The following is an 18996-nucleotide window of genomic DNA, read 5'->3' on the forward strand; positions in this document are numbered from 1 at the left end:
AATAAACTTTGATATTATGCTCAACAGTCCTGAAGAAGGTAGGTGTATGATTTACCCTGAGACACGCATCTAGGTGTATCAAATATTAAAGTACATTCAATTTTCCACAAACATTAAACTGCGAAGATTTGCTCCTGATGAATTCCATGCAATCTGGCCAAAGCTTGAATGCATGCTCCTGTCGGCTGGTGTAAGGAAACAAAAAATCCATATAAAACACCTTAATAGGAAACTAAACTTGGGGACATTCATATGAGCCAGAAACTCAGCAGCTATCAACTGTATGGGTGCTTCACAATTAACTAAAATCAAAGGAAGTGGCCAATTCGCAAAGCACTTCTATGAAAATGACTGCCAATTCTCAAAGCACTTCTGCGAAAATAACTGAATTTGACTTTGGTTCCACTGGACATGTCAAACCCATTATTTTAGATGTTCAAAGAAAAGTTAATGCTAAATGGTATACTACAATTTGCTTGTCCCAAGTTTCAACACTGAAAAAAGTTGTTATTCTTCATCATGACAATACTCCTGTCACACACAACATGACAATGGATTGACTATTTAATGCAGAAAAACATTAATGCAATGTCTTGTTGTCTGTATTCACCTGTTTATAGCTTAACCACGTTTTGTTCCCTTATGTTAAACAAAGAATGTGTTGTCATTTTCGTCATCTTAAAAAGCTGTGGATTTCTTCCAAAATAATTCTTCAAGTACCAGAATTTGTTTGAAAGTAGGTAAAAGTGTATAAATTTGGAACATTAATACTTTGAGAATCTGTACTAAAAAAAAAATTTTTGTCTGGAAATAAGAACACTTCCGTCAAGTTCATTTCTCGTGAAATAACTGGTTTCTCTTTGTAAAAACTTAAAAGGTAGTTTTCATGTAAGAAAAGCAGACTGTTAATGGGAGTATGTAGAAGTGACATTTTACTGAATTAAAAACCACTTCTAGCTTACAGGCATTCCACACTGCAAAAATTAACCCATTTAAAAATTAACCATTAACAATTTGCTTGCATCACAGCTGACCATCTGATCACTCCAAAACAAAGCTCGCAACCCAAGTCACTTGCTAATCATCAGACTTTTTTTGTTTGGTATAAATGTTCACATCACTGTGCTCAAGAATAATATATAAAACAATAAAATCAGTAACATGCTTTTATACACTAAACAGTTATTCATGTATTGATGATACCTATTCACATATTATTCCAGGTATCATTTTGGAAATTTTTAGTTTTTTAAAGTTTCCGGTAATGGCCTGAACTCAGTCACAATATTTTTGCAGAGTTCATGACTACATTACAATAATCATTAATTACTACGAAACGGTATGCAAGGCACATTGCAAGGAGCTCACACTACAAATCAGTGGTGTCTTTCATATTTATTGATACTCTGTCATGACTAGACACTTTTCTTTATCACATAAAGTTACACAAACAATAGAAACTCCAGATAGGAAAATCAACATCATTTTTATGGTGAGTAGCAATGTGTCTTCTCCTACAAAACAGCAATAGCAATCTGTCTTTTCCTACACTGTTATTACTTAAATTAAGGTTTTATGATCACCCTATTTCATAACTCCTTCCACACCTCTTCACAAATTTATTTAATCTAAATGATGCGAACAGACATTTTTGTCATTATGTCCAGATTAAGTTCATTAATGCGTTTGGAGTTTTGTGTTCCGACAACACAAATACTTACACCATCCTGATATAAAAAGACACGGCCTCTGTTCACCCAGAAATGATCATTTGATCCAAAGAATTTCACGCAGAATTCACCATAAGTGTGAGGTATTTTGTTCACATTTTCAGGAACTTCACTTGGGAACAGAATCCTTGCTGGCCACCACCTGAAATGTAAACACGACCTAGTAATGGTGGTTTCACTTAAATACACAAGACTTACTTAAATCAAGGTAGTATACTCGCCACAAGAATGATCCGAGTAGTAATTATAAGATGAAGTATACCTGTAATGACCTAGTTTCACCCACACAATTTCTCCAAACAATGGATATCTTCCAGTTTCACAATCCTCACATATGAAACTGCCTTCTGGGGGTGATATTCGCAAACAGTCTGCGTGAAATGAAGTTGGACATAAATCACAGCAAATTAGGGACCCACCTGAAAAGATGTGAAATAATGTAATTTATTAAAAATTATGCCATATGTTAAGGAACACATTCACAAATCTGATACAAAAAAATGAACATATACTACACTGAGGAGTTTTATTTATTTAAAGAAGTGTTGACTTCAGTAACAACAGTACAGAAAATAAAAGTCATCTGTAAATATATTTTAATAAAAAATGTAGTTGCTCATTTGTTCAATACAGCAAAATACAGATTTTTAGAACAGGAATACCTTAAGTGATCATGAACCATTTCGGTGTGTCAGTATCCAAATTCAAATGTCCAGAATTCGATCTTCAGTTAGTTCATTTTTTTCTGTCATTTATTGCTCAGTAGTGATTTGTTAACATGAAAAATTCTGAATTCCACCATGATTGGAAATTCAAATTACACTGTAGGTCTCTCTCTAACCAACTTGGTATAAATCACTTCAAATGTCAGAGTAATCCAACAGTACAACATATCCCACAGTCCATGCCTAATAACACACTGCGGTTTCCAAACCACCTTTCAGATTGACAGCTTTACTTTACTTTAAACTACTTCTGTTTTGAGAAGTGTCACAGAAAACACTAGTGGATTTCAGTTCTCATAATTACAAAATTTATGAATCAATGACACATCCAAATGCATGCAACAAATATATTGCGATTGAGTGTGTAGAAATAAATCAAAGGCTTAACCTGAAAATACTGCTCACCCAAACTAGCACAGCTGCACTGCCAGTTACACAAGAAAATCCCATGAATTAAAACAATAATGCAGGAGTTAAGTTCTCATATGACATACAAAGTTGCAGGTTTGAGTCAGTAGTCTGTAAATTTGTGCTGTGTGTTACTGATACCCAACAATACTTGGCAATGCTATTGTTAACTTGTAGCAAATCTGCCAAAAGTAACACACATGTTTATGGTAAAATACTTGGAGCATTCCCTTGTACCAGTGAGAATGACTGCTCATACAACTCATGGCCGATTTCCAAATCATTACAATGCACTGCAGTGACCTACTAGAATGCTATTCTAAACTGCAGAGAACGAGCACTAGTGAGAAATATGGGTGGGGGAAGGAGAGGAATAGTGTATACCATGAATTAGACATCAATAAAGGGATTACCAAACCCAATGGTTACAGGATTCAACTATTTCTTTTTTCTGGTAACTTCCTGAAGAGTGATTGAGTGGGAGAAGGGGAGAGGTGGGGATAGCAGTAAGCAGAAAAGGAATCACTGTATGTGATACTTCTAGCCAGAAAAATACACTCACTGACAAAATAATACATGCACTGAAAACACTTCAGGAGTCGTAAATTGAAAATATCCGCAATCCACATGTGTCTTTGATTCATCTGCATTCTATAAACTTTTTAGCACATTGAATGGTTATTATACAGGCTTTTATGACAAGTAATGTGCCTACATACTCTTCACAACTACTCTTTTTGATAACTCTGTTCTCTTCTATTTCCTTATTTACAAATGTTGGAAACACCCTGCTCCTGTCAAAGTCCCCCCTCCCCACCATGTGTGATATTTTCCCAGCATCAACATAAAAAATGACATTATTTCCACTCTCCGTAAAGAAGACACTAAGTTGCAGAGAGGCACAATTACAAGACACTTTGTAGCTTTCGGCCACAGTCTTAGTCAGTCAGTCAGTCAGTCAGTCAGTGTCAGTCAGCCAGCCAGCCAGATAGCCAGACAGCCAGCCAGCCACACACACACACACACACACACACACACACACACACACACACACACACACACACACACAGGCACACAAGCACACAAGCACACAAGCAAGCAAGCTAGCTAGCAAGCAAACCTCATGCAGACAACTGCCAACTCAAGCATCTCGGGCTAGAATGCAACATCATGTGGGATGCAAGCAGCAGTTTGGAGAGGGTGGGGAAAGGGAAGTAATGCACAGGTAGAGAGAGACACACAAATGCTGTCTGGTAGAGTGTGCAAGGACTAAACTCAAACAGGCACAGCGTCAGGCACCTGTGGAGCAGGGAGTTGAGGAAAAAAGGGACAAAAAATTAAAAGAGCTGGGCAAAATGGGCAGATGCATTGGCAGAGGGCTGCAAATAAACAGAGTGGAAGACAAGAATGTGGAGGAGATGGTAGGACATAGGAGGTGGAAACTGTTGGGTGGAGGGTATGGGGACAGTATGTTACTGTAGGTTGAGGCCAGGATAATTGAGGAAGCAGAGTATGTGTTGTAAGAATATCTCCCACCTGTGCAGATCAGAAAAGTTGGTGGTGGAGGGAAGGATCCAGATGGCTCGGGTAGTAAAGCAGCCATTGAAATCTGATATGTCATATTCAGCTGCTTGTTGTACCATGGGGTGATCTACTTTGCTCTTGGGTGCAGTTTGGCAGTGGTTATTCATCCTGGCAGACATGTGGTTGGTAGTCATACCAATATAAAAAGCTGTGCAATGATGGCAGCAGAGCTGGTAAATGGCATGGCAGCTTTCACAGGTGGCCCGGCCCCTGATGGGGTACGATAAACCTATGACAGGACTGGAATAAGAAGTGCTGGGTGGGTAGTTTGGGCAGATTTTGCACCTGAATCTTCCAGAGGGATATCATCCTTGTGGCAGGGGGTTGGGAGTGGCACAAGGATGGACTAGGATGTTGTGGAGTTTGAGTAGACAATGGAACATCATTTTAGAAGGGGTGGGAAGTATCTCGGGTAGGATGTCCCTAATATCAGGGCACAATGATAGGTAATCAAAGCCCTGCGAAGGATATGGTGCACTTGTTCCATATCCGGGGTGGTACTGGATGACAAAGGGGACACTCCTTTGTGACTGGTTTTTGGTGGTGGTGGGAGGATTGGAGTTGTGAGGGGAAATGGCACGGGAGATCTGTTTGCGGACTAGATCTGGGGGATAGTGCCTGTCTGTGAAGGCACTGCTGAGACCCTCAGCATACTGAGCTAGGGAGTTTTTGTCACTGCAAATACACCTTCTCCAGATAGCCAGGCAATATGGGAGGGATTTTTTGGTGTGAAAGGAATGACAGCTGTCAAAATGCAGATACTGTTGGGGGGTTTAATGTGGACAAAGGTGCGGCTGGAGCCATCAGAGTGGAGGAGGTCAACATCTAGGAAGATGGCACACTGGGTTGAGGAAGACCATGTGAGAAAGTGGTGAGGTTGTGAAGGAACAAAGATAAGGTGTTTTGGCCCTGGGTCCAGATCATGAGGATATCATCAATGAATCAGAACCACACTAGGGGCTTGGTGTTTTGGGAGGCTAAGAAGGTCTCTTTTCGGTGGCCCATAAAAAGGTTGGCATAGGAAGGTGCCTTGCAGGTGTCCATGGGTGTGTTGCGGATTTTTTATACACCATCCCTTCAAATGAGAAGTAGCTTCCCATATGACCTTGCATTCCAATCCGAGATTCTGGAGCGTGAAGTATGCTTGCTTGTGTGTATTTCTTTACTGACTAAGGCTATGGCTGAAAGATACATGTGAGTGTTTTTTAATCATGTCTGTCTGCAAACAAGAAGTGTCTTCTTTATGGTAAGTAGCAATCTATCTTTTCCTATGGTGTTGATATTCGTACCTGGAGTTTCCATTGTTTGATTATTTCCACTCTGAACTCTACTACTGCAGTCATACATTTCATTACCACTAAAGAGAGATAAAAATTCATCTGACAGCCAAAGCAATGACAGCTGCACACAAATCACTGCTAAACACAACTATACAGCAGTAGCAACCAAGGGCATAAACAACTGCCCTTCAACTGATCTTGCTATGTTTAGAAAATACAAGCGGTTATTGATGTCTCTTGGTGGCCTCTTTCCTCTTGACTTCTTATGCTTTAGTCTACCTGGCCTCTGTGTAAATCTGGTCCTGTTTACAATGCCCGCTTATTAGGAAGATAATTTAGTGTAGTTGATATATAATTAAAATGTTCCAGATAATTTCAAATTTCATATCAATGCACTTTACACCATGTATTGATGGAATATTTTTTTTAAGACAAAATAGCTCTGTAACATCAATAATTTTAAGTTATTTTGACTGGATCAAGCAGAAAATGAGGCAATTATCATTCAGCTTTGGGTAACTTCATTCAGTATGTCACAAACAAAAAATTTATCAAATTATATAAGTTTCCATATATTAATTCATGTATTCATGTCGATCTTTTCCTTTCAAGAGATCAATATAGGAGGAAGTTAAATGGTTTCTTTGCTTACCTAGCAAAATCTTACAATAACATGGAATGGTGGAATACTTATGACAACTGGCTTAGGATTGCTTGTGTCATGTTTCAGATGAGTACAAGTCTCAAAATACTGTTCATAATTTGCATAACACGTTACCTAGGAGTTAGGTAAACTTCTGTCCTTTCCCCGGATACATTTACACAGGTTACGAGGTTTCACGGCGTGTTATGCCCACCAGCAAATAAGAAGAACACTTTTTGTTTAGATTAGTTAGTACAGGAATCTTATGAAAAGGTGGGCAAAATATGATTCAATTCCAGAACTCACAAAGTGCTGGCCAGTGCCAAAACACTTTGTCTGATAAAAGATTCCTTAATGTTTCAATAAATGCTATTTGTGAATCTAATTATAACCTTGGATCACATTAAATTCCACACTGGTTGTTGATACTTCACTTAAGATTTTTTACACATGCCAACAACTTGGCAAGATTATTACTATTTACAGCTATTTTAATATGCCAGTTTTACAATCACATGCAAAATACAACAATCTGACCTTGTGGCATTATAAATTGATTTTGCAGGTTTTCAGAGTCTTGCAGTAATCGTAATAGAACAATGCACAATCTCAATTAGTGGTACACATCACATTGTTGCATTACAACTAATACACCTATTAAACTTCGCAACTTTTTTCTTTGTTTCCTTACGCCATTATTACTTACCCATTGAACAAAGGAAGCACCATGCGGTGTTAAAATGAGGAATTTTTGCACCTTTGAGCGGCTGGTAATGACGGGCACACAATATCTGGGTAGCTGACAAAACCTCAGATCCAGCAGGCACACAATAATCACCTGAGGGGGGAAAAAAAAGGCACTTCATTCAGTTAATGTGGAAAAGTAATGCAAAACTGATCCAAAAATCAATGTCAATCACAAACCTGCATGGTAAGCTGTTGGGCACCGAATACAGCGAACCATTACCTCATTCGTGTAACGTCCAACAGCATTACGAGGATCATCAGAAACACAAGTGTGACATTTATGCTGTGGACAGACAAGATTAACAGATCCGTTGGGACCTTTGTTTTTATTTTTCCTTGATATGCCATTTGTTGTAGCTTGTGGCCACAATTTCAAGCATTCTGTATGGTAAATTTTGTTACAATGTGCTGTAACAGAAGTTATTGGGTGTAAATATTGCACAATGGTTTCCACATTCACAGTTAATTATGACAACTGAAGAGAACAGCATTACTAGAAATATTAAAAGTTTTCAACAGACAACACAATACGCTTATAAGCTGGACAAAAGAGCCACTGACAGCTTTGAAATGAACTGATTCTTTTTCTGAACAAGATTACATGAACGCAGAAGAGTATGTTCTGTCGCAAATGCTTTCAGTTCTACCACATCTATTTTCTTACACTGTAACTTTACAATTCCCTTGTACAGAACTAGTCAAATTACCTTCATGAAATCGCATCACTCACCCTCAAAACCAAGTAGTTCTGAGTAATTTTTTTAAATATGGAACAGCTGCTTTGCAAAACATGTACACAAAAGAGATTCAATATTTTTGAAGAGCAAATTGTAAATTAGAGAGCCAACAGATGTCAACTCACACTTGCCTTTCCATACAAAGAACACATGCAAATTGTAAAGACAGAAATGTGACTGGAGAATTTAAACATGTTATTAGGTACTAAATAAGAAGTGGCACTTACCTACAGAACAATACTGTATCTCTGATTCTTGTTGTTCACTCCCACAAACAAAACATTTTGGTTTAACTCCTTTCACACATTCATGACAAATGAAGTTCATCATAGCTTCTGCTTCCTTCTCAGCAACATTTTTCTCACTGGCGTTATCTCCCTCTTCATTGCAATTAGATTCTTCACTACTATCCCCATTGGGTGTTTTCGATTTCTTTTTTCCATTTCCTTCAAGACTTTCCGAAGTTGCATTTGAGTTAAATGCATTACTTACTTTAGAGTTCCCGCTTGTACTGGTATGAGATTTTTGAGGCTGTTTTGTGTTACTACCCTTTCCTTTTTTGGATTCTGCAGCTGTGAAATTGTCATCAGTACTGTCTCCAGCAATAGTATGTTCCATTGCACTACCAGTAACAGAATCGGCCTTCTCAACTTCTTCTTTCTCAACTTCTTTTTTAATCTCATTTACTTCTAACAACTCCGAATTCTTATCATCTTTTGCGGTGGCTTCTTCTAAGTCATCAAACTTTGTTTCCACATCAGTGTCATCATTTTCTACAATTTCTATTTTAATAGTAATATTAGTTTTCAAACTGTCATTGGTAGCTCCATTGGTAGTCAGTCTGCTGTTTCCAAACTGTGATGTACCTTCATTCTCTTTGTCACTCTTACTGTGTTCATCTACATTATCTGAAGATGTTTCTTTAATGGGAATAACTGTCTCAATGGGTTCAGTTTTGATTTTGATAGCTAGTTTCCTTGGGCGGCCCTTTTTCTTCTTCTTAAAAAATCTCTTTTTATCATCTTCAAGTGTAATACCATCAGCTAGGGCCTGTGCTCTACTTAGCTCAATCGCAACACATTCTGGGTGATAGTAATTCCCACAAATGCCACGACATTTGAAGGCATTCCCTGATTTGAGGCACAACAAACATGCTTTGTCCCGGCGTACACCACGGAAAAGGCATCCCCCAGTTGTGCGTGCAACATCTGTCTCTGGACCCGCGGAACCACTCTCTGGAGTGCTTTCACGAGAACTTTGAACTGACTGTTCAGAGGAATCTGTTTTCCCAGAGTCAGCACTGCTTTCAGACCTGAAAAAATAACAATTTCAGTGTACAATAATCAATAACAATCAAAACTACAATAAAAATATTCAAAGTGATGGAACATAATTTATCTTGGAAAGTAATATCTTGAGTAGAAGTGAAGGACCAACGGGCTAGTTGGTGAAACAAGGATGGATACTCACTTCAAGCATTCACAATCAGTAAATTCAACTGAAATCTTTAGCTTTTGAATGTTAAAAATTTATTTACAAGGATAGTGTTTTGTCTGTTTGTTTTGGTAGCTAGTGACCGCTTGCTGGCAGCAGCAGCCGGCCAAGACAGAAGCAGCAATAGGGAAGAAACCAATTTTGCGACTTTTACAAGTTCCTAACAAGGAGAAAATTGTGTAATTTAATCAGTGTGCTTTGATAGTTTAGTTTCTTGAGTTTCTGCGTGTTAATCTGATAGATAATAGCCACACTTCTTGCGTTTTCGTTTGAGTCGGAAAGTAAACTGATTTTGTGACATATTACATGTTCCTAATCAGGACAAATTTCAGCCGAGTGCTTCGGTACTTAGGTTTTTGAATCTCTGTATACTAATCTAATTTATTAGACACAATTCCTGCATTTTTGTCAGCATCTACAGTAGAGTTCCATAGCACTGTCGATGGTATGTTATCTGGGTAGTTTAGTTTTCCATGGTCTTTAGTATGCATAGGGACTGTGATTGTTGTATGTGAATGCGAGCCCAGTTGGTGACACTTTGCTCTCAGATCCAGGTTGTGATGGCTTCAGTTACACAGCTTAAAGCTGCAGTGGATGGGCACCCCTGTTGTGGGCCAGCCGTGGAAATCCCACGGACATCCAGCACATCAAAGACCACCGATCGGTCCTCACCGGTGGCTAGGCCATTTACTGATAGCACTGAGGTTGACTCCTCAACCATGGTCAAGTGGGAGGTCGCCCGGGTCGTAGCAGGTGGTGAAAGACTTCCCAGGGAGCCACATGTAAGGTCCGCCCAGTTAGTCTGACAAACAGGTTCCAGGTGCTGTCTGTGGCTGACACTGTTGCTCAGCCAGATGCTGTTGTCTCTCCTCTTTCAGAGAAAACCTTTCAATCTGCAAGGTCCAGAAAATCACAGATGGTGGGATAATTGACAATTGGGGGTTCCAACATTAGGCATGTTATGGGGGCCCTTAGGGATATGGTTGCAGAAAAGGGGAAGAAAGCCAATGTGCACTCCATGGCATTCCAGATGTGGAAGAGATCCTTCCGCATACCATGAAGAGCACAGGGTGCAGCCAACGTGGGTACCAATGATGTGTCACTTTGGATGGGAAGAGATTCCTCTCTGGTTTCTACAGCTAAGAAAGTGGTAAAGGCTGTCAGTCTTGCTTATGAGATGAAAGCAGAGCTGACCATTTGCAGCATAGTTGACAAGAACAGATTGCGAAACTCCAGTACAGAGCCAAGTGGAGGGTCTGAATCAGAGGCTCAGACGACCCTGCAAACGATTTGGCTGCAGATTCCTCGACTTGTGCCATAGGGTGGTTGGGTTTTGAGTTCCGCTGAATAGGTCAGGAGTCCACTACACGCAGGAGGCAGCTACACAGGTAGCTGTGTAGTGTGGCCTGGGCAGTTTTTTTACATTAGAGGGTCTCAGGAAAACACAGAAAGGGCTTCATTAACAAATGGTGCAGGCCAAACACAGGAAGAAAGTAGACACAGTAACCATTGATATAACAGTTGTAAATTGTCTTAGCTCCAAGTGTTAATAAAAAGCACTGATGGTCACATTGTTAAAGGCATTGAAAACTGGCTAAAGCCAGAGATAGGTTCACTCGAAATTTTTGCGAAGAATCTAGCGGCGATCCAAAACGACAGACAAAACATAGTTTGCGGTGGCATATTTGTTGCTGTTAGAAGTAGTTTACCTTATCGCAAAATTGAAGTGGATATTCCTGTAAGTTAGTATGGGCAGAGGTCATTCACTGTTGGCAACCGGAATAAAATAATAATTGGATCCTTTTACCAACCTCCCAATTCAGGCGATACAATTGCTGAAAGGTTCAAAGAAAACTGGAGTGTGAGTTCAAACACGTACCCGACTCGTACAATTATAGTAGGCGATGACTTCAATTTACCCTCAATATGTTGGCGAAAATACATGTTTAATTAGAAAACTAAAAGTATATCTATTAAGAAAAGCAGATAAAAATTCACTTGACGCCTTCCTGAGAGACAACTCTCCACTTCTTCAAAATTAAAAATGTTAAGTGTAGACCAGATGTGGTTTGAATTCAAATAAATAGTATCTGCAGCAACTGAGAGATTTACACCAAGTAAATTAACAAACGATGGAGCTGATCCTCCTCCTTGGCACCCAAAATAAGTCAGAACCAGTTAAAAAAAAAAAAAAAAAACCATGCCGAATTCAAACAGAAGCTTGAAATTTAGCACAGATTCAATGCGAGATGCTTATAACAGTTTCCATAATGAACTTTGTCTCCAAACCTGGCAGAAAATCCAAAGACATTCTGGTCATATGTGACATATGCTAGTGGCAAGAAACAATCAATGCCTTTTCTCTGCAATAGCAATGGAGATACTATCGAAGACAGTGCTGTCAAAGCAGAGTTACTACACACAGCCTTACAAATTGCCTTCACAAAATAAGACGAAGTAAATATTCCAGAATTCGAATCAAGAACAGCTGTCAACTTGAGTAACATAGAAGTAGATATTCTTGGAATAGTGAAGCAACTTAATTACTTAACAAAAGCAAGTATTTCAGTCAGAATATACTGATGCAATAGCTCCATACTTAACAATCATATACAACCATTCGCTCGACGAAAGATCCGTACCCGAAGACTGGAAAGTTGCACAAATCACACTAATATTCAAGAAAGATAGTAGAAGTAATCCACTAAATTACAGGCCCATATCATTAATGTAGATATGCAGCAAGACTTTAGAACACATATTGTGTTCGAACATTATGAATTACCTCAAAGAAAACGGTCTATTGGTACACAGTCAACAAAGATTTAGTAAACATCATTCTTGTTAAACACAACTAACTCTTTACTTACAGGAAGTGTTGAGTGCTATCGATAAGGGATTCCAAATTGATTTTGTATTTCTGGAAGGCTTTTGATACTGTACCACACAAGCAGCTTGTAGAGAAATTGCGTGCCTATGGAGTATCGTCTCGGTTATGTGACTGGATTCGTGATTTCCTGTCAGAGAGGTCACAGTTCGTAGTAATTAACAAAAAGTAATCGAGTAAAACAGAAGTGATTTCTGGCATACCCCAAGGTAGTGTTTTAGACTCTTTGCTGTTATATTATCTATATAAACGATTTGGGAGACAATCTGAGCAGCCGTCTTAGGTTGTTTGCAGATGATGCTGTCGTTTATCGATTAATAAAGCCATCAGAAGATCACAACAAATTGCAAAACGATTTAGAAAATATATATGTATGGTGAGAAAATTGGCAATTAACGCTAAATAACAGAAAGTGTGAGGTCATCCACAAGAGTACTAAAAGGAATCCGTCAAACTTTGGTTGCACGATAAATCAGTCAAATCTAAAGGCTATAAATTCAACTAAATACCCAGGAATTACAATTATGAACAATTTAAATTAGAAGGAACACACTGAAAATGTTGTAGGGAAGGCTAACCAAAACTGCATTTTAATGGCAGGACACTTAGGAACTGAAATGGATCTACTAAGGAGACAGCATACACTACGATTTTCCATCCTCTTTTACAATACTGCTGCGCAGTGTGGGATCCTTACCAGATAGGATTGATGGAGTACATCAAGGGGTTTAAAGAATGGCAGCATGTTTTGCATTATCGCGAAAAAGGAGAGAGAATGTCACTGAAATGATACAGTATTTAGGATGGACATCATTAAAACAAAGGCATTTTTCGCTGCAGAGGAATCTTTTCACGAAATTCCAATCACCAACTTTCTCCTCTGAATGCGAAAATATTTTGTTGATGTTGACCTACATAGGGAGAAACTATCACCTGGATAAAATAAGGGAAATCATAGCTCGTACGGAAAGATATATGTAATCATTCTTTCCATGCGCTATACGAGACTGGAATAATAGAGGATTGTGCAGGTGGTTCGATGAACCCTCTGTCAAGCACTTAAACGTGATTTGCAGAGTTCCCATGTAGATGAAGAATAATAGTAAAAAGAATGACATTCAAAGCCCAAGAACAACTGACACAAGGGGAGTAAAGAAATCAAATTTATTACAAAAACTGTTCACAGAGTAAACATGCAAGTCTAAGAAAACATTATTTTCCCAAATTATGTGGCACACACATTGGTTCATTTCATGGTATCACTTGTTCGTCACATCTCCTGATGCTTAAAAAGTAGAATGGTCATGTTTATTGCAAATACTGTCAAATGTGAAGTTGGTGGTAAGATTTTCTGCACTTTTTTGAATCTAGCACGCTTGCATGAGTCAGCTTTGAACCTCCATGAATTTTTTCTCACCTGCAAGCAGCAGATAAGTGAAGTAGTGTTTTCATTGCAAGGGAAATGACGCAATGACTGAAGCAGCTCTAGTGCATCAAATTTTGCCAGAAACTGCGTAACAGTGAGGTGGAAACCATTTGCAAGATTCAGACAGCTTTGAGTGACAATGCTATGGGCACCACACAGATTAAGGAGTGGTTCAACTGACTGACAAACTGGTGCACTTCGGTGGACAATGAGAGACACTCCAATTGGCCATCAACATGCCAAAATGACCAGGTCATTGCCAATGTGAATGCTGTGGTGATGTAGGACCATTGTGTGACTATCAGAGAAATTGTGGAAGAGATAAGCATCAGTACTTTTTTGGCACATATCACTGTGGCTGAAAATTTGGCCATGAAGAGAGAGTTGGCAAAATTTGTGCCAAAGCTGCTGATGGGGGTGCAAAAGCAATTTTATGTTTTTTGGCGATAAATCAGATCCTGTGCTTCAAAAGGCTCCTTACTCTCCTGATATGGCCTCCTGCAATGTCAGGCTGTTCAAAAGGCCATTGAAAGAACACAATTTCAGGAAAGAGAGCATATTATGGCAGCAGTGACAGACAAACTAAACTGCTTTCCGAAAGAGGCTTTTTCAGTATGCTTCCAACAGTGGCAGCATCACTGGAGGAAGTGCATGGTGTCCCAAGGGAACTACTTCAAGGGCGATTAGGTGTCCAATGCTCGAGGTAAGCCAGTTTTCTTTACCTGGCCAGAGGTTGGACACTTTTCTAACAGACCTCATATAGTGAAAATGTCCTGAATAGGTAAGATGGTGTCACTGATTTCAGAAGGCAAAAGTCAAGTTCACCAATAAAGTAGAAGTGGAGGATCATCCGCTGTGACTGATGAATTGATGCCAATGACTGAAGAAAAATTCAGACATGGTAAGCAGTTGACTGTTTATGATAAATGCCCAAATGTGTCAAACTGTTCTCGTCGAAATAGTAACAAAGAAAATGCATATCATACACTGCACACAGAAGTAAAGCAATGCTTTGCAGACTGGAACCGACACCACATGGTACCAAATGGCCACCATGTCACCCTCTGTCGGTGACGTCATTTGCATTTGGATGGGGGGTTATAGGGTGAACACACTGCTCTTCTTGCTGTTGTCGGCTTCCCACACCTTCAAGACACTGCATCTCACTCACTCAGCTCCTCAAGTGGCATCATGGTACTGATTGCACCATGTTCCAGTCCTCCAACCAAGGAAAAACCCAAGCACTCTGGAAATCAGACCTGGGTCCTCCACACAGCAATCAGACATGCTGGCCACATAGCTATGGAGGCAGACACGGCACACAGTGGCTACTGAAAGTGCTAACTGAAGACCACAAACTAATTCCACGGGCTGCTACAAACATTTCCCACCATTCTGAATAAGATGACCGTTTGGAATGAACTGTAATTAACAATAAGAATTGAGTACAAAACTGCAAGCTAATGTGCTGGCAATGAAGAGAAATAGAAGTGGAATACATCTACAACACTGAAGGAAAAAAGGGGAATCTCTTACAAAATGTATGAACACTGGAAGCATAATGTACAAAAGCAACAAAAGTATTATAAGAAGTGAATGAAAAACATAGTGCTTCAAAAATACTGTCTTTGTCTTGTAATTGTAATAGCAATAGAACCTTTACAGAACCAAGAGGGACTACAGGCAAGACAGTGGCAACTGACACAAAACTTTGTAATTAGATGCCTTAGAAGAAATCTTTCTCAACCCCCCCCCCCCCCCCCTTTCCCTATGTCAGTACTGCAATGTCTACAAGGTCTGTCACAGCTGCAGAAAATGACTTACAAGAGCAGTTGAATGGAATGAACAGTGTCTTGAAAGAGAAGGTAAACATCAACAAAAGCAAAAAGGAGGATAATGGAAAGTAGTGAAATTAAATCAGGTGACGCTGAGGGAATTCGATTACGAAATGGGACAAGTAGCAAATGAGCTTCGCTATTTGAAAGCAAAGTAACTGACAACGGTCAAAGTAGGGAGGATATAAGGTGTAGACTGGCAACAGCAAGAAAAGTGTGTCTGAAGAAAAGAAATTTGTTAACATCAAGTATATATTTAAGAGTAAGGAAGTCCTTCGTGGAAGTATTTGTTTGGAATGTAGCCATGTATGGAAGTTTAACCTGGATGACAAACAGTTTAGACAAGAAGAGAATAGAAGCTTTTAAAATGTTGTGAAGAATGGTGAAGATGGGGTGAGTATATCATGTAACTAATGAAGTGGTACTGAATAGAATTGAGGAGAAGAGAAATTTGTGGCACAACCTGACTAGGAGGAGAGATCGATTAGTGGGGCACATTCTGAGGCGTCAAGGGATTACCAATCTAATACAGGAGAGTAGCATGGGGGTAAAAATCTTAGAGGAAGACTAAGAGATGAATACATTAAGCAGATTCAGAAAGATTGAGGTTGCAGTAGTTGCTCGAGGATGAAGAGGTTTGCACTGGATAGAGTAGCATGGAGAGCTGCTGTCAAACCACTCTTTGGACTGAAGATCGCAACCACCACCACCACCACCACCACCACCACCAACAACAACAACAGGGACAACTTTGTCAACAGTAGCTATGGGTGACTATATAGCACATACTTAAAGGTATTATGAAAAGGATAGGTTGCTACTCCCTCTATAAAGGAGATGCTGAGTAGCAGACAGGCAAAAAGAAAAAGACTGTCATACAATTTAGCTTTCGACCAAAAGCCCTTCTTTCAAAGTAGAAAACACACACACACACACACACACACACACACACACACACACACACACACACACACATTCACCCAAGTACAACTCACATGTTCCTGTTATCTGTGTTTGTGTAAACGTGTGCTTTCTACTTCGGAAGGAGGCCTTTTGACCAAAAGCTAAAATGAATAACAGTCTCTTCTTTGTGCCTGTATGCAACTCAAGAGTCTCCTCTACAAGGTGAGCTAAATTTCCTTTTCATAATAATCCTGTTAATCTATATTAGACCTTCCATTGTCAGATATATTTAAGAGTGTACTTCAAGAAATTTTGTGTGTCTGAGAGGTTATTTCAGTCATGGAAGAGGTCAGAATAGTTCTAAAACCTTCCAAATCCACGAAGTCAATAGCAAAGACCAAGATCTGTAGTGCAACTTGTGTGCTGACACACAAGCCAACTGGTTGTGTACCTGTATAAGAGCAGCTATGTGTGATATATGTAGCCTGACAAAGGTGGTACTGCATGACATTTGGTAGTACCTTGGCAGTTCCTCTTGTTTGTACTGCATGATACAGGATACCTCTTATGATACAGCCACCACCTTCAGTCAGGAAATTTCTTGTTTGAAGTTATTTGGTCATGGCAATCATATGTGATTGCATGCATTGGTCTAATACTTTAATGTGAATTCTTTTGGCCAGACTAACATGTCATCAACATCAGTTTCATTGGTAATTCAACACCCACGAAACTTATGTACCTGGGTTTGAGTCCTGCTCTGGTACACAGTTTTAACATGTTAAAAATGTTCGTCACTTCATATACTCCACTAAAGTATAAATATGACCTCTCAACATCTTATTTCTTGTTTGCAACCAACATACGCTATGAAAAATGAGTATCCATCCCCCATTCAAGGTGTATGTCTGCCACATAGTTTTTATCAGTACACCCTCACATACACATTTCCACAGTGCACCCTCTCACACACATTTACACGTACTGCAACAAGTTCTACAGAAATGGATAGTTACTGAATAACATATTTAGACAGATATTGCAGGCACTATGGCAATAGTCCGAGTTTAACTGCATTCTGTGAAAAATAATTCATCTAACAACAGCTCATCACACGGACTATCTAATTGTTTACAGACCCTGTGAGTATGAGTCAGCAACTGCTGCAGAATACTACTGCTAGTACTTTCCTATAATAGCATTTCAGACTGAAATATGGTTGTTATAGTTTGAGATAGGATACCATTAGTACAGTGCATTTTCTAGTACTCAATGTCATCTGAACAAGTCCACTGACACAACGTGAAAGATGAGAAAAGCAAGATTACTGACAGGATACACTGTAGCCATACAACAACCACTGCAATAGGCTCAACTGCTTTCATTTTCAAAGTGTGCTAAAATTGTACAAAGGGCATAATTCTGAAGTACACACAATTCTGCTCTAGAGACTGATGTGACTAGTTGTATGATTCTTCTGATATTTTGCAGTAACAAAATTATTCACCACATTTAAATCTGCAATCGTGATAAGTCATTTGTGGCCTCCCAGAGACAAAAACTCTCAATATTGCAATTATAAAATTTTAATTTTATTTCTCAACAGGTGTGTGGTCTGTTTCAAACTGTTGGCAAATTTTTATGCACAATGTTGTACTTCAATCCAACAGGAAGAGTTCAACTACAATTTTTACCAAAAATGTCATTTTTATGGGATATAGTCTTACCACTTCTCAGCAAAAACTCTGATTATGATGCAAACTTAGGTTTAACATAGTCTGCCTTTTGCTTTTATCACTCTACTTACACACCAGTAATCCAATCTCCCACTCAGTTTTCACATCTCTTGAATGATCTGTTAGTATAATAATTAGCTGCCACCTACTAAAATCTCCCTCCAGTGCCTTTCAACATTTATCAATTACTGTTTCCTTGCACCAATATGTTATTAGTAACTGATAGTCTGTCAGTTGCTGTTTGATATTTATTCACCACCACCACCACCACCACCACCACCAGTCTGAATAATTTCATCTTTTAAGGTGTAAGAAGTCTAACACAACACTTAGTTTATTTCTGAATAAGCTAGCTTACAAAGAAATGGCAGCGAAGATGGCTGGTGAAACAACAGTTCTCAACAAAAACAGCTGTATTACTGGTAGCCTGATACTTTGAGAACTCACCATAAATGGACTTATTTTTACAATGTGTTACAAGATTTCTATTGTGTGTCCTTAATACCTGACAGGTGTGACAACAACACTAAACAGCAATGTCATCATAAAATACTGCAGGCTGGAGCCAGCAGTGGCTCAAAAAGCCAGGGAACAGAACCCTGCCAGAGGAAATGCAATCCACTGAAAGTTAATCTATGGGGAAGCAGAAAATCCGAAGCCATGTAGAGATGTGGATAGAGATGAATAGAACACACAGCAGGTTTGGGCAGCTGACGACTGAGTGCACGGCAGTGGCAAGAGGGCAAGGTGAGACCCACAGTAGTTGAGTTCAGCATTAGAAATGCACTGCCCAGCTTGCTGTCGCCCATAGGTAAACACTTTGTTCGGTGGGTTTGCCTATACAATGTGTCATCTGTGAAC

General features: G+C 39.3%; 1 protein-coding gene across 3 annotated transcripts in view; it reads right to left on the reverse strand.

Moving 5' to 3' along the window:
- Nucleotides 1-18996, reverse strand: part of LOC126356002 (histone-lysine N-methyltransferase NSD3) — a 105236-nt gene that overhangs the window by 40955 nt on the left and 45285 nt on the right. For all 3 annotated transcript variants that reach the window (XM_050006645.1, XM_050006644.1, XM_050006643.1), the window contains 5 exons: nucleotides 8082-9166; nucleotides 7295-7525; nucleotides 7077-7208; nucleotides 1993-2149; nucleotides 1722-1872 (listed from right to left, as the gene is read on the reverse strand). In XM_050006645.1, coding sequence (XP_049862602.1) covers nucleotides 1722-1872; nucleotides 1993-2149; nucleotides 7077-7208; nucleotides 7295-7525; nucleotides 8082-9166 — 1756 coding nt within the window. The remainder of the gene's footprint in view (nucleotides 1-1721; nucleotides 1873-1992; nucleotides 2150-7076; nucleotides 7209-7294; nucleotides 7526-8081; nucleotides 9167-18996) is intronic.

The sequence above is a fragment of the Schistocerca gregaria genome, chromosome 3 (assembly GCF_023897955.1).
Source record: "Schistocerca gregaria isolate iqSchGreg1 chromosome 3, iqSchGreg1.2, whole genome shotgun sequence".
Taxonomy (NCBI): Eukaryota; Metazoa; Arthropoda; class Insecta; order Orthoptera; family Acrididae; genus Schistocerca; species Schistocerca gregaria.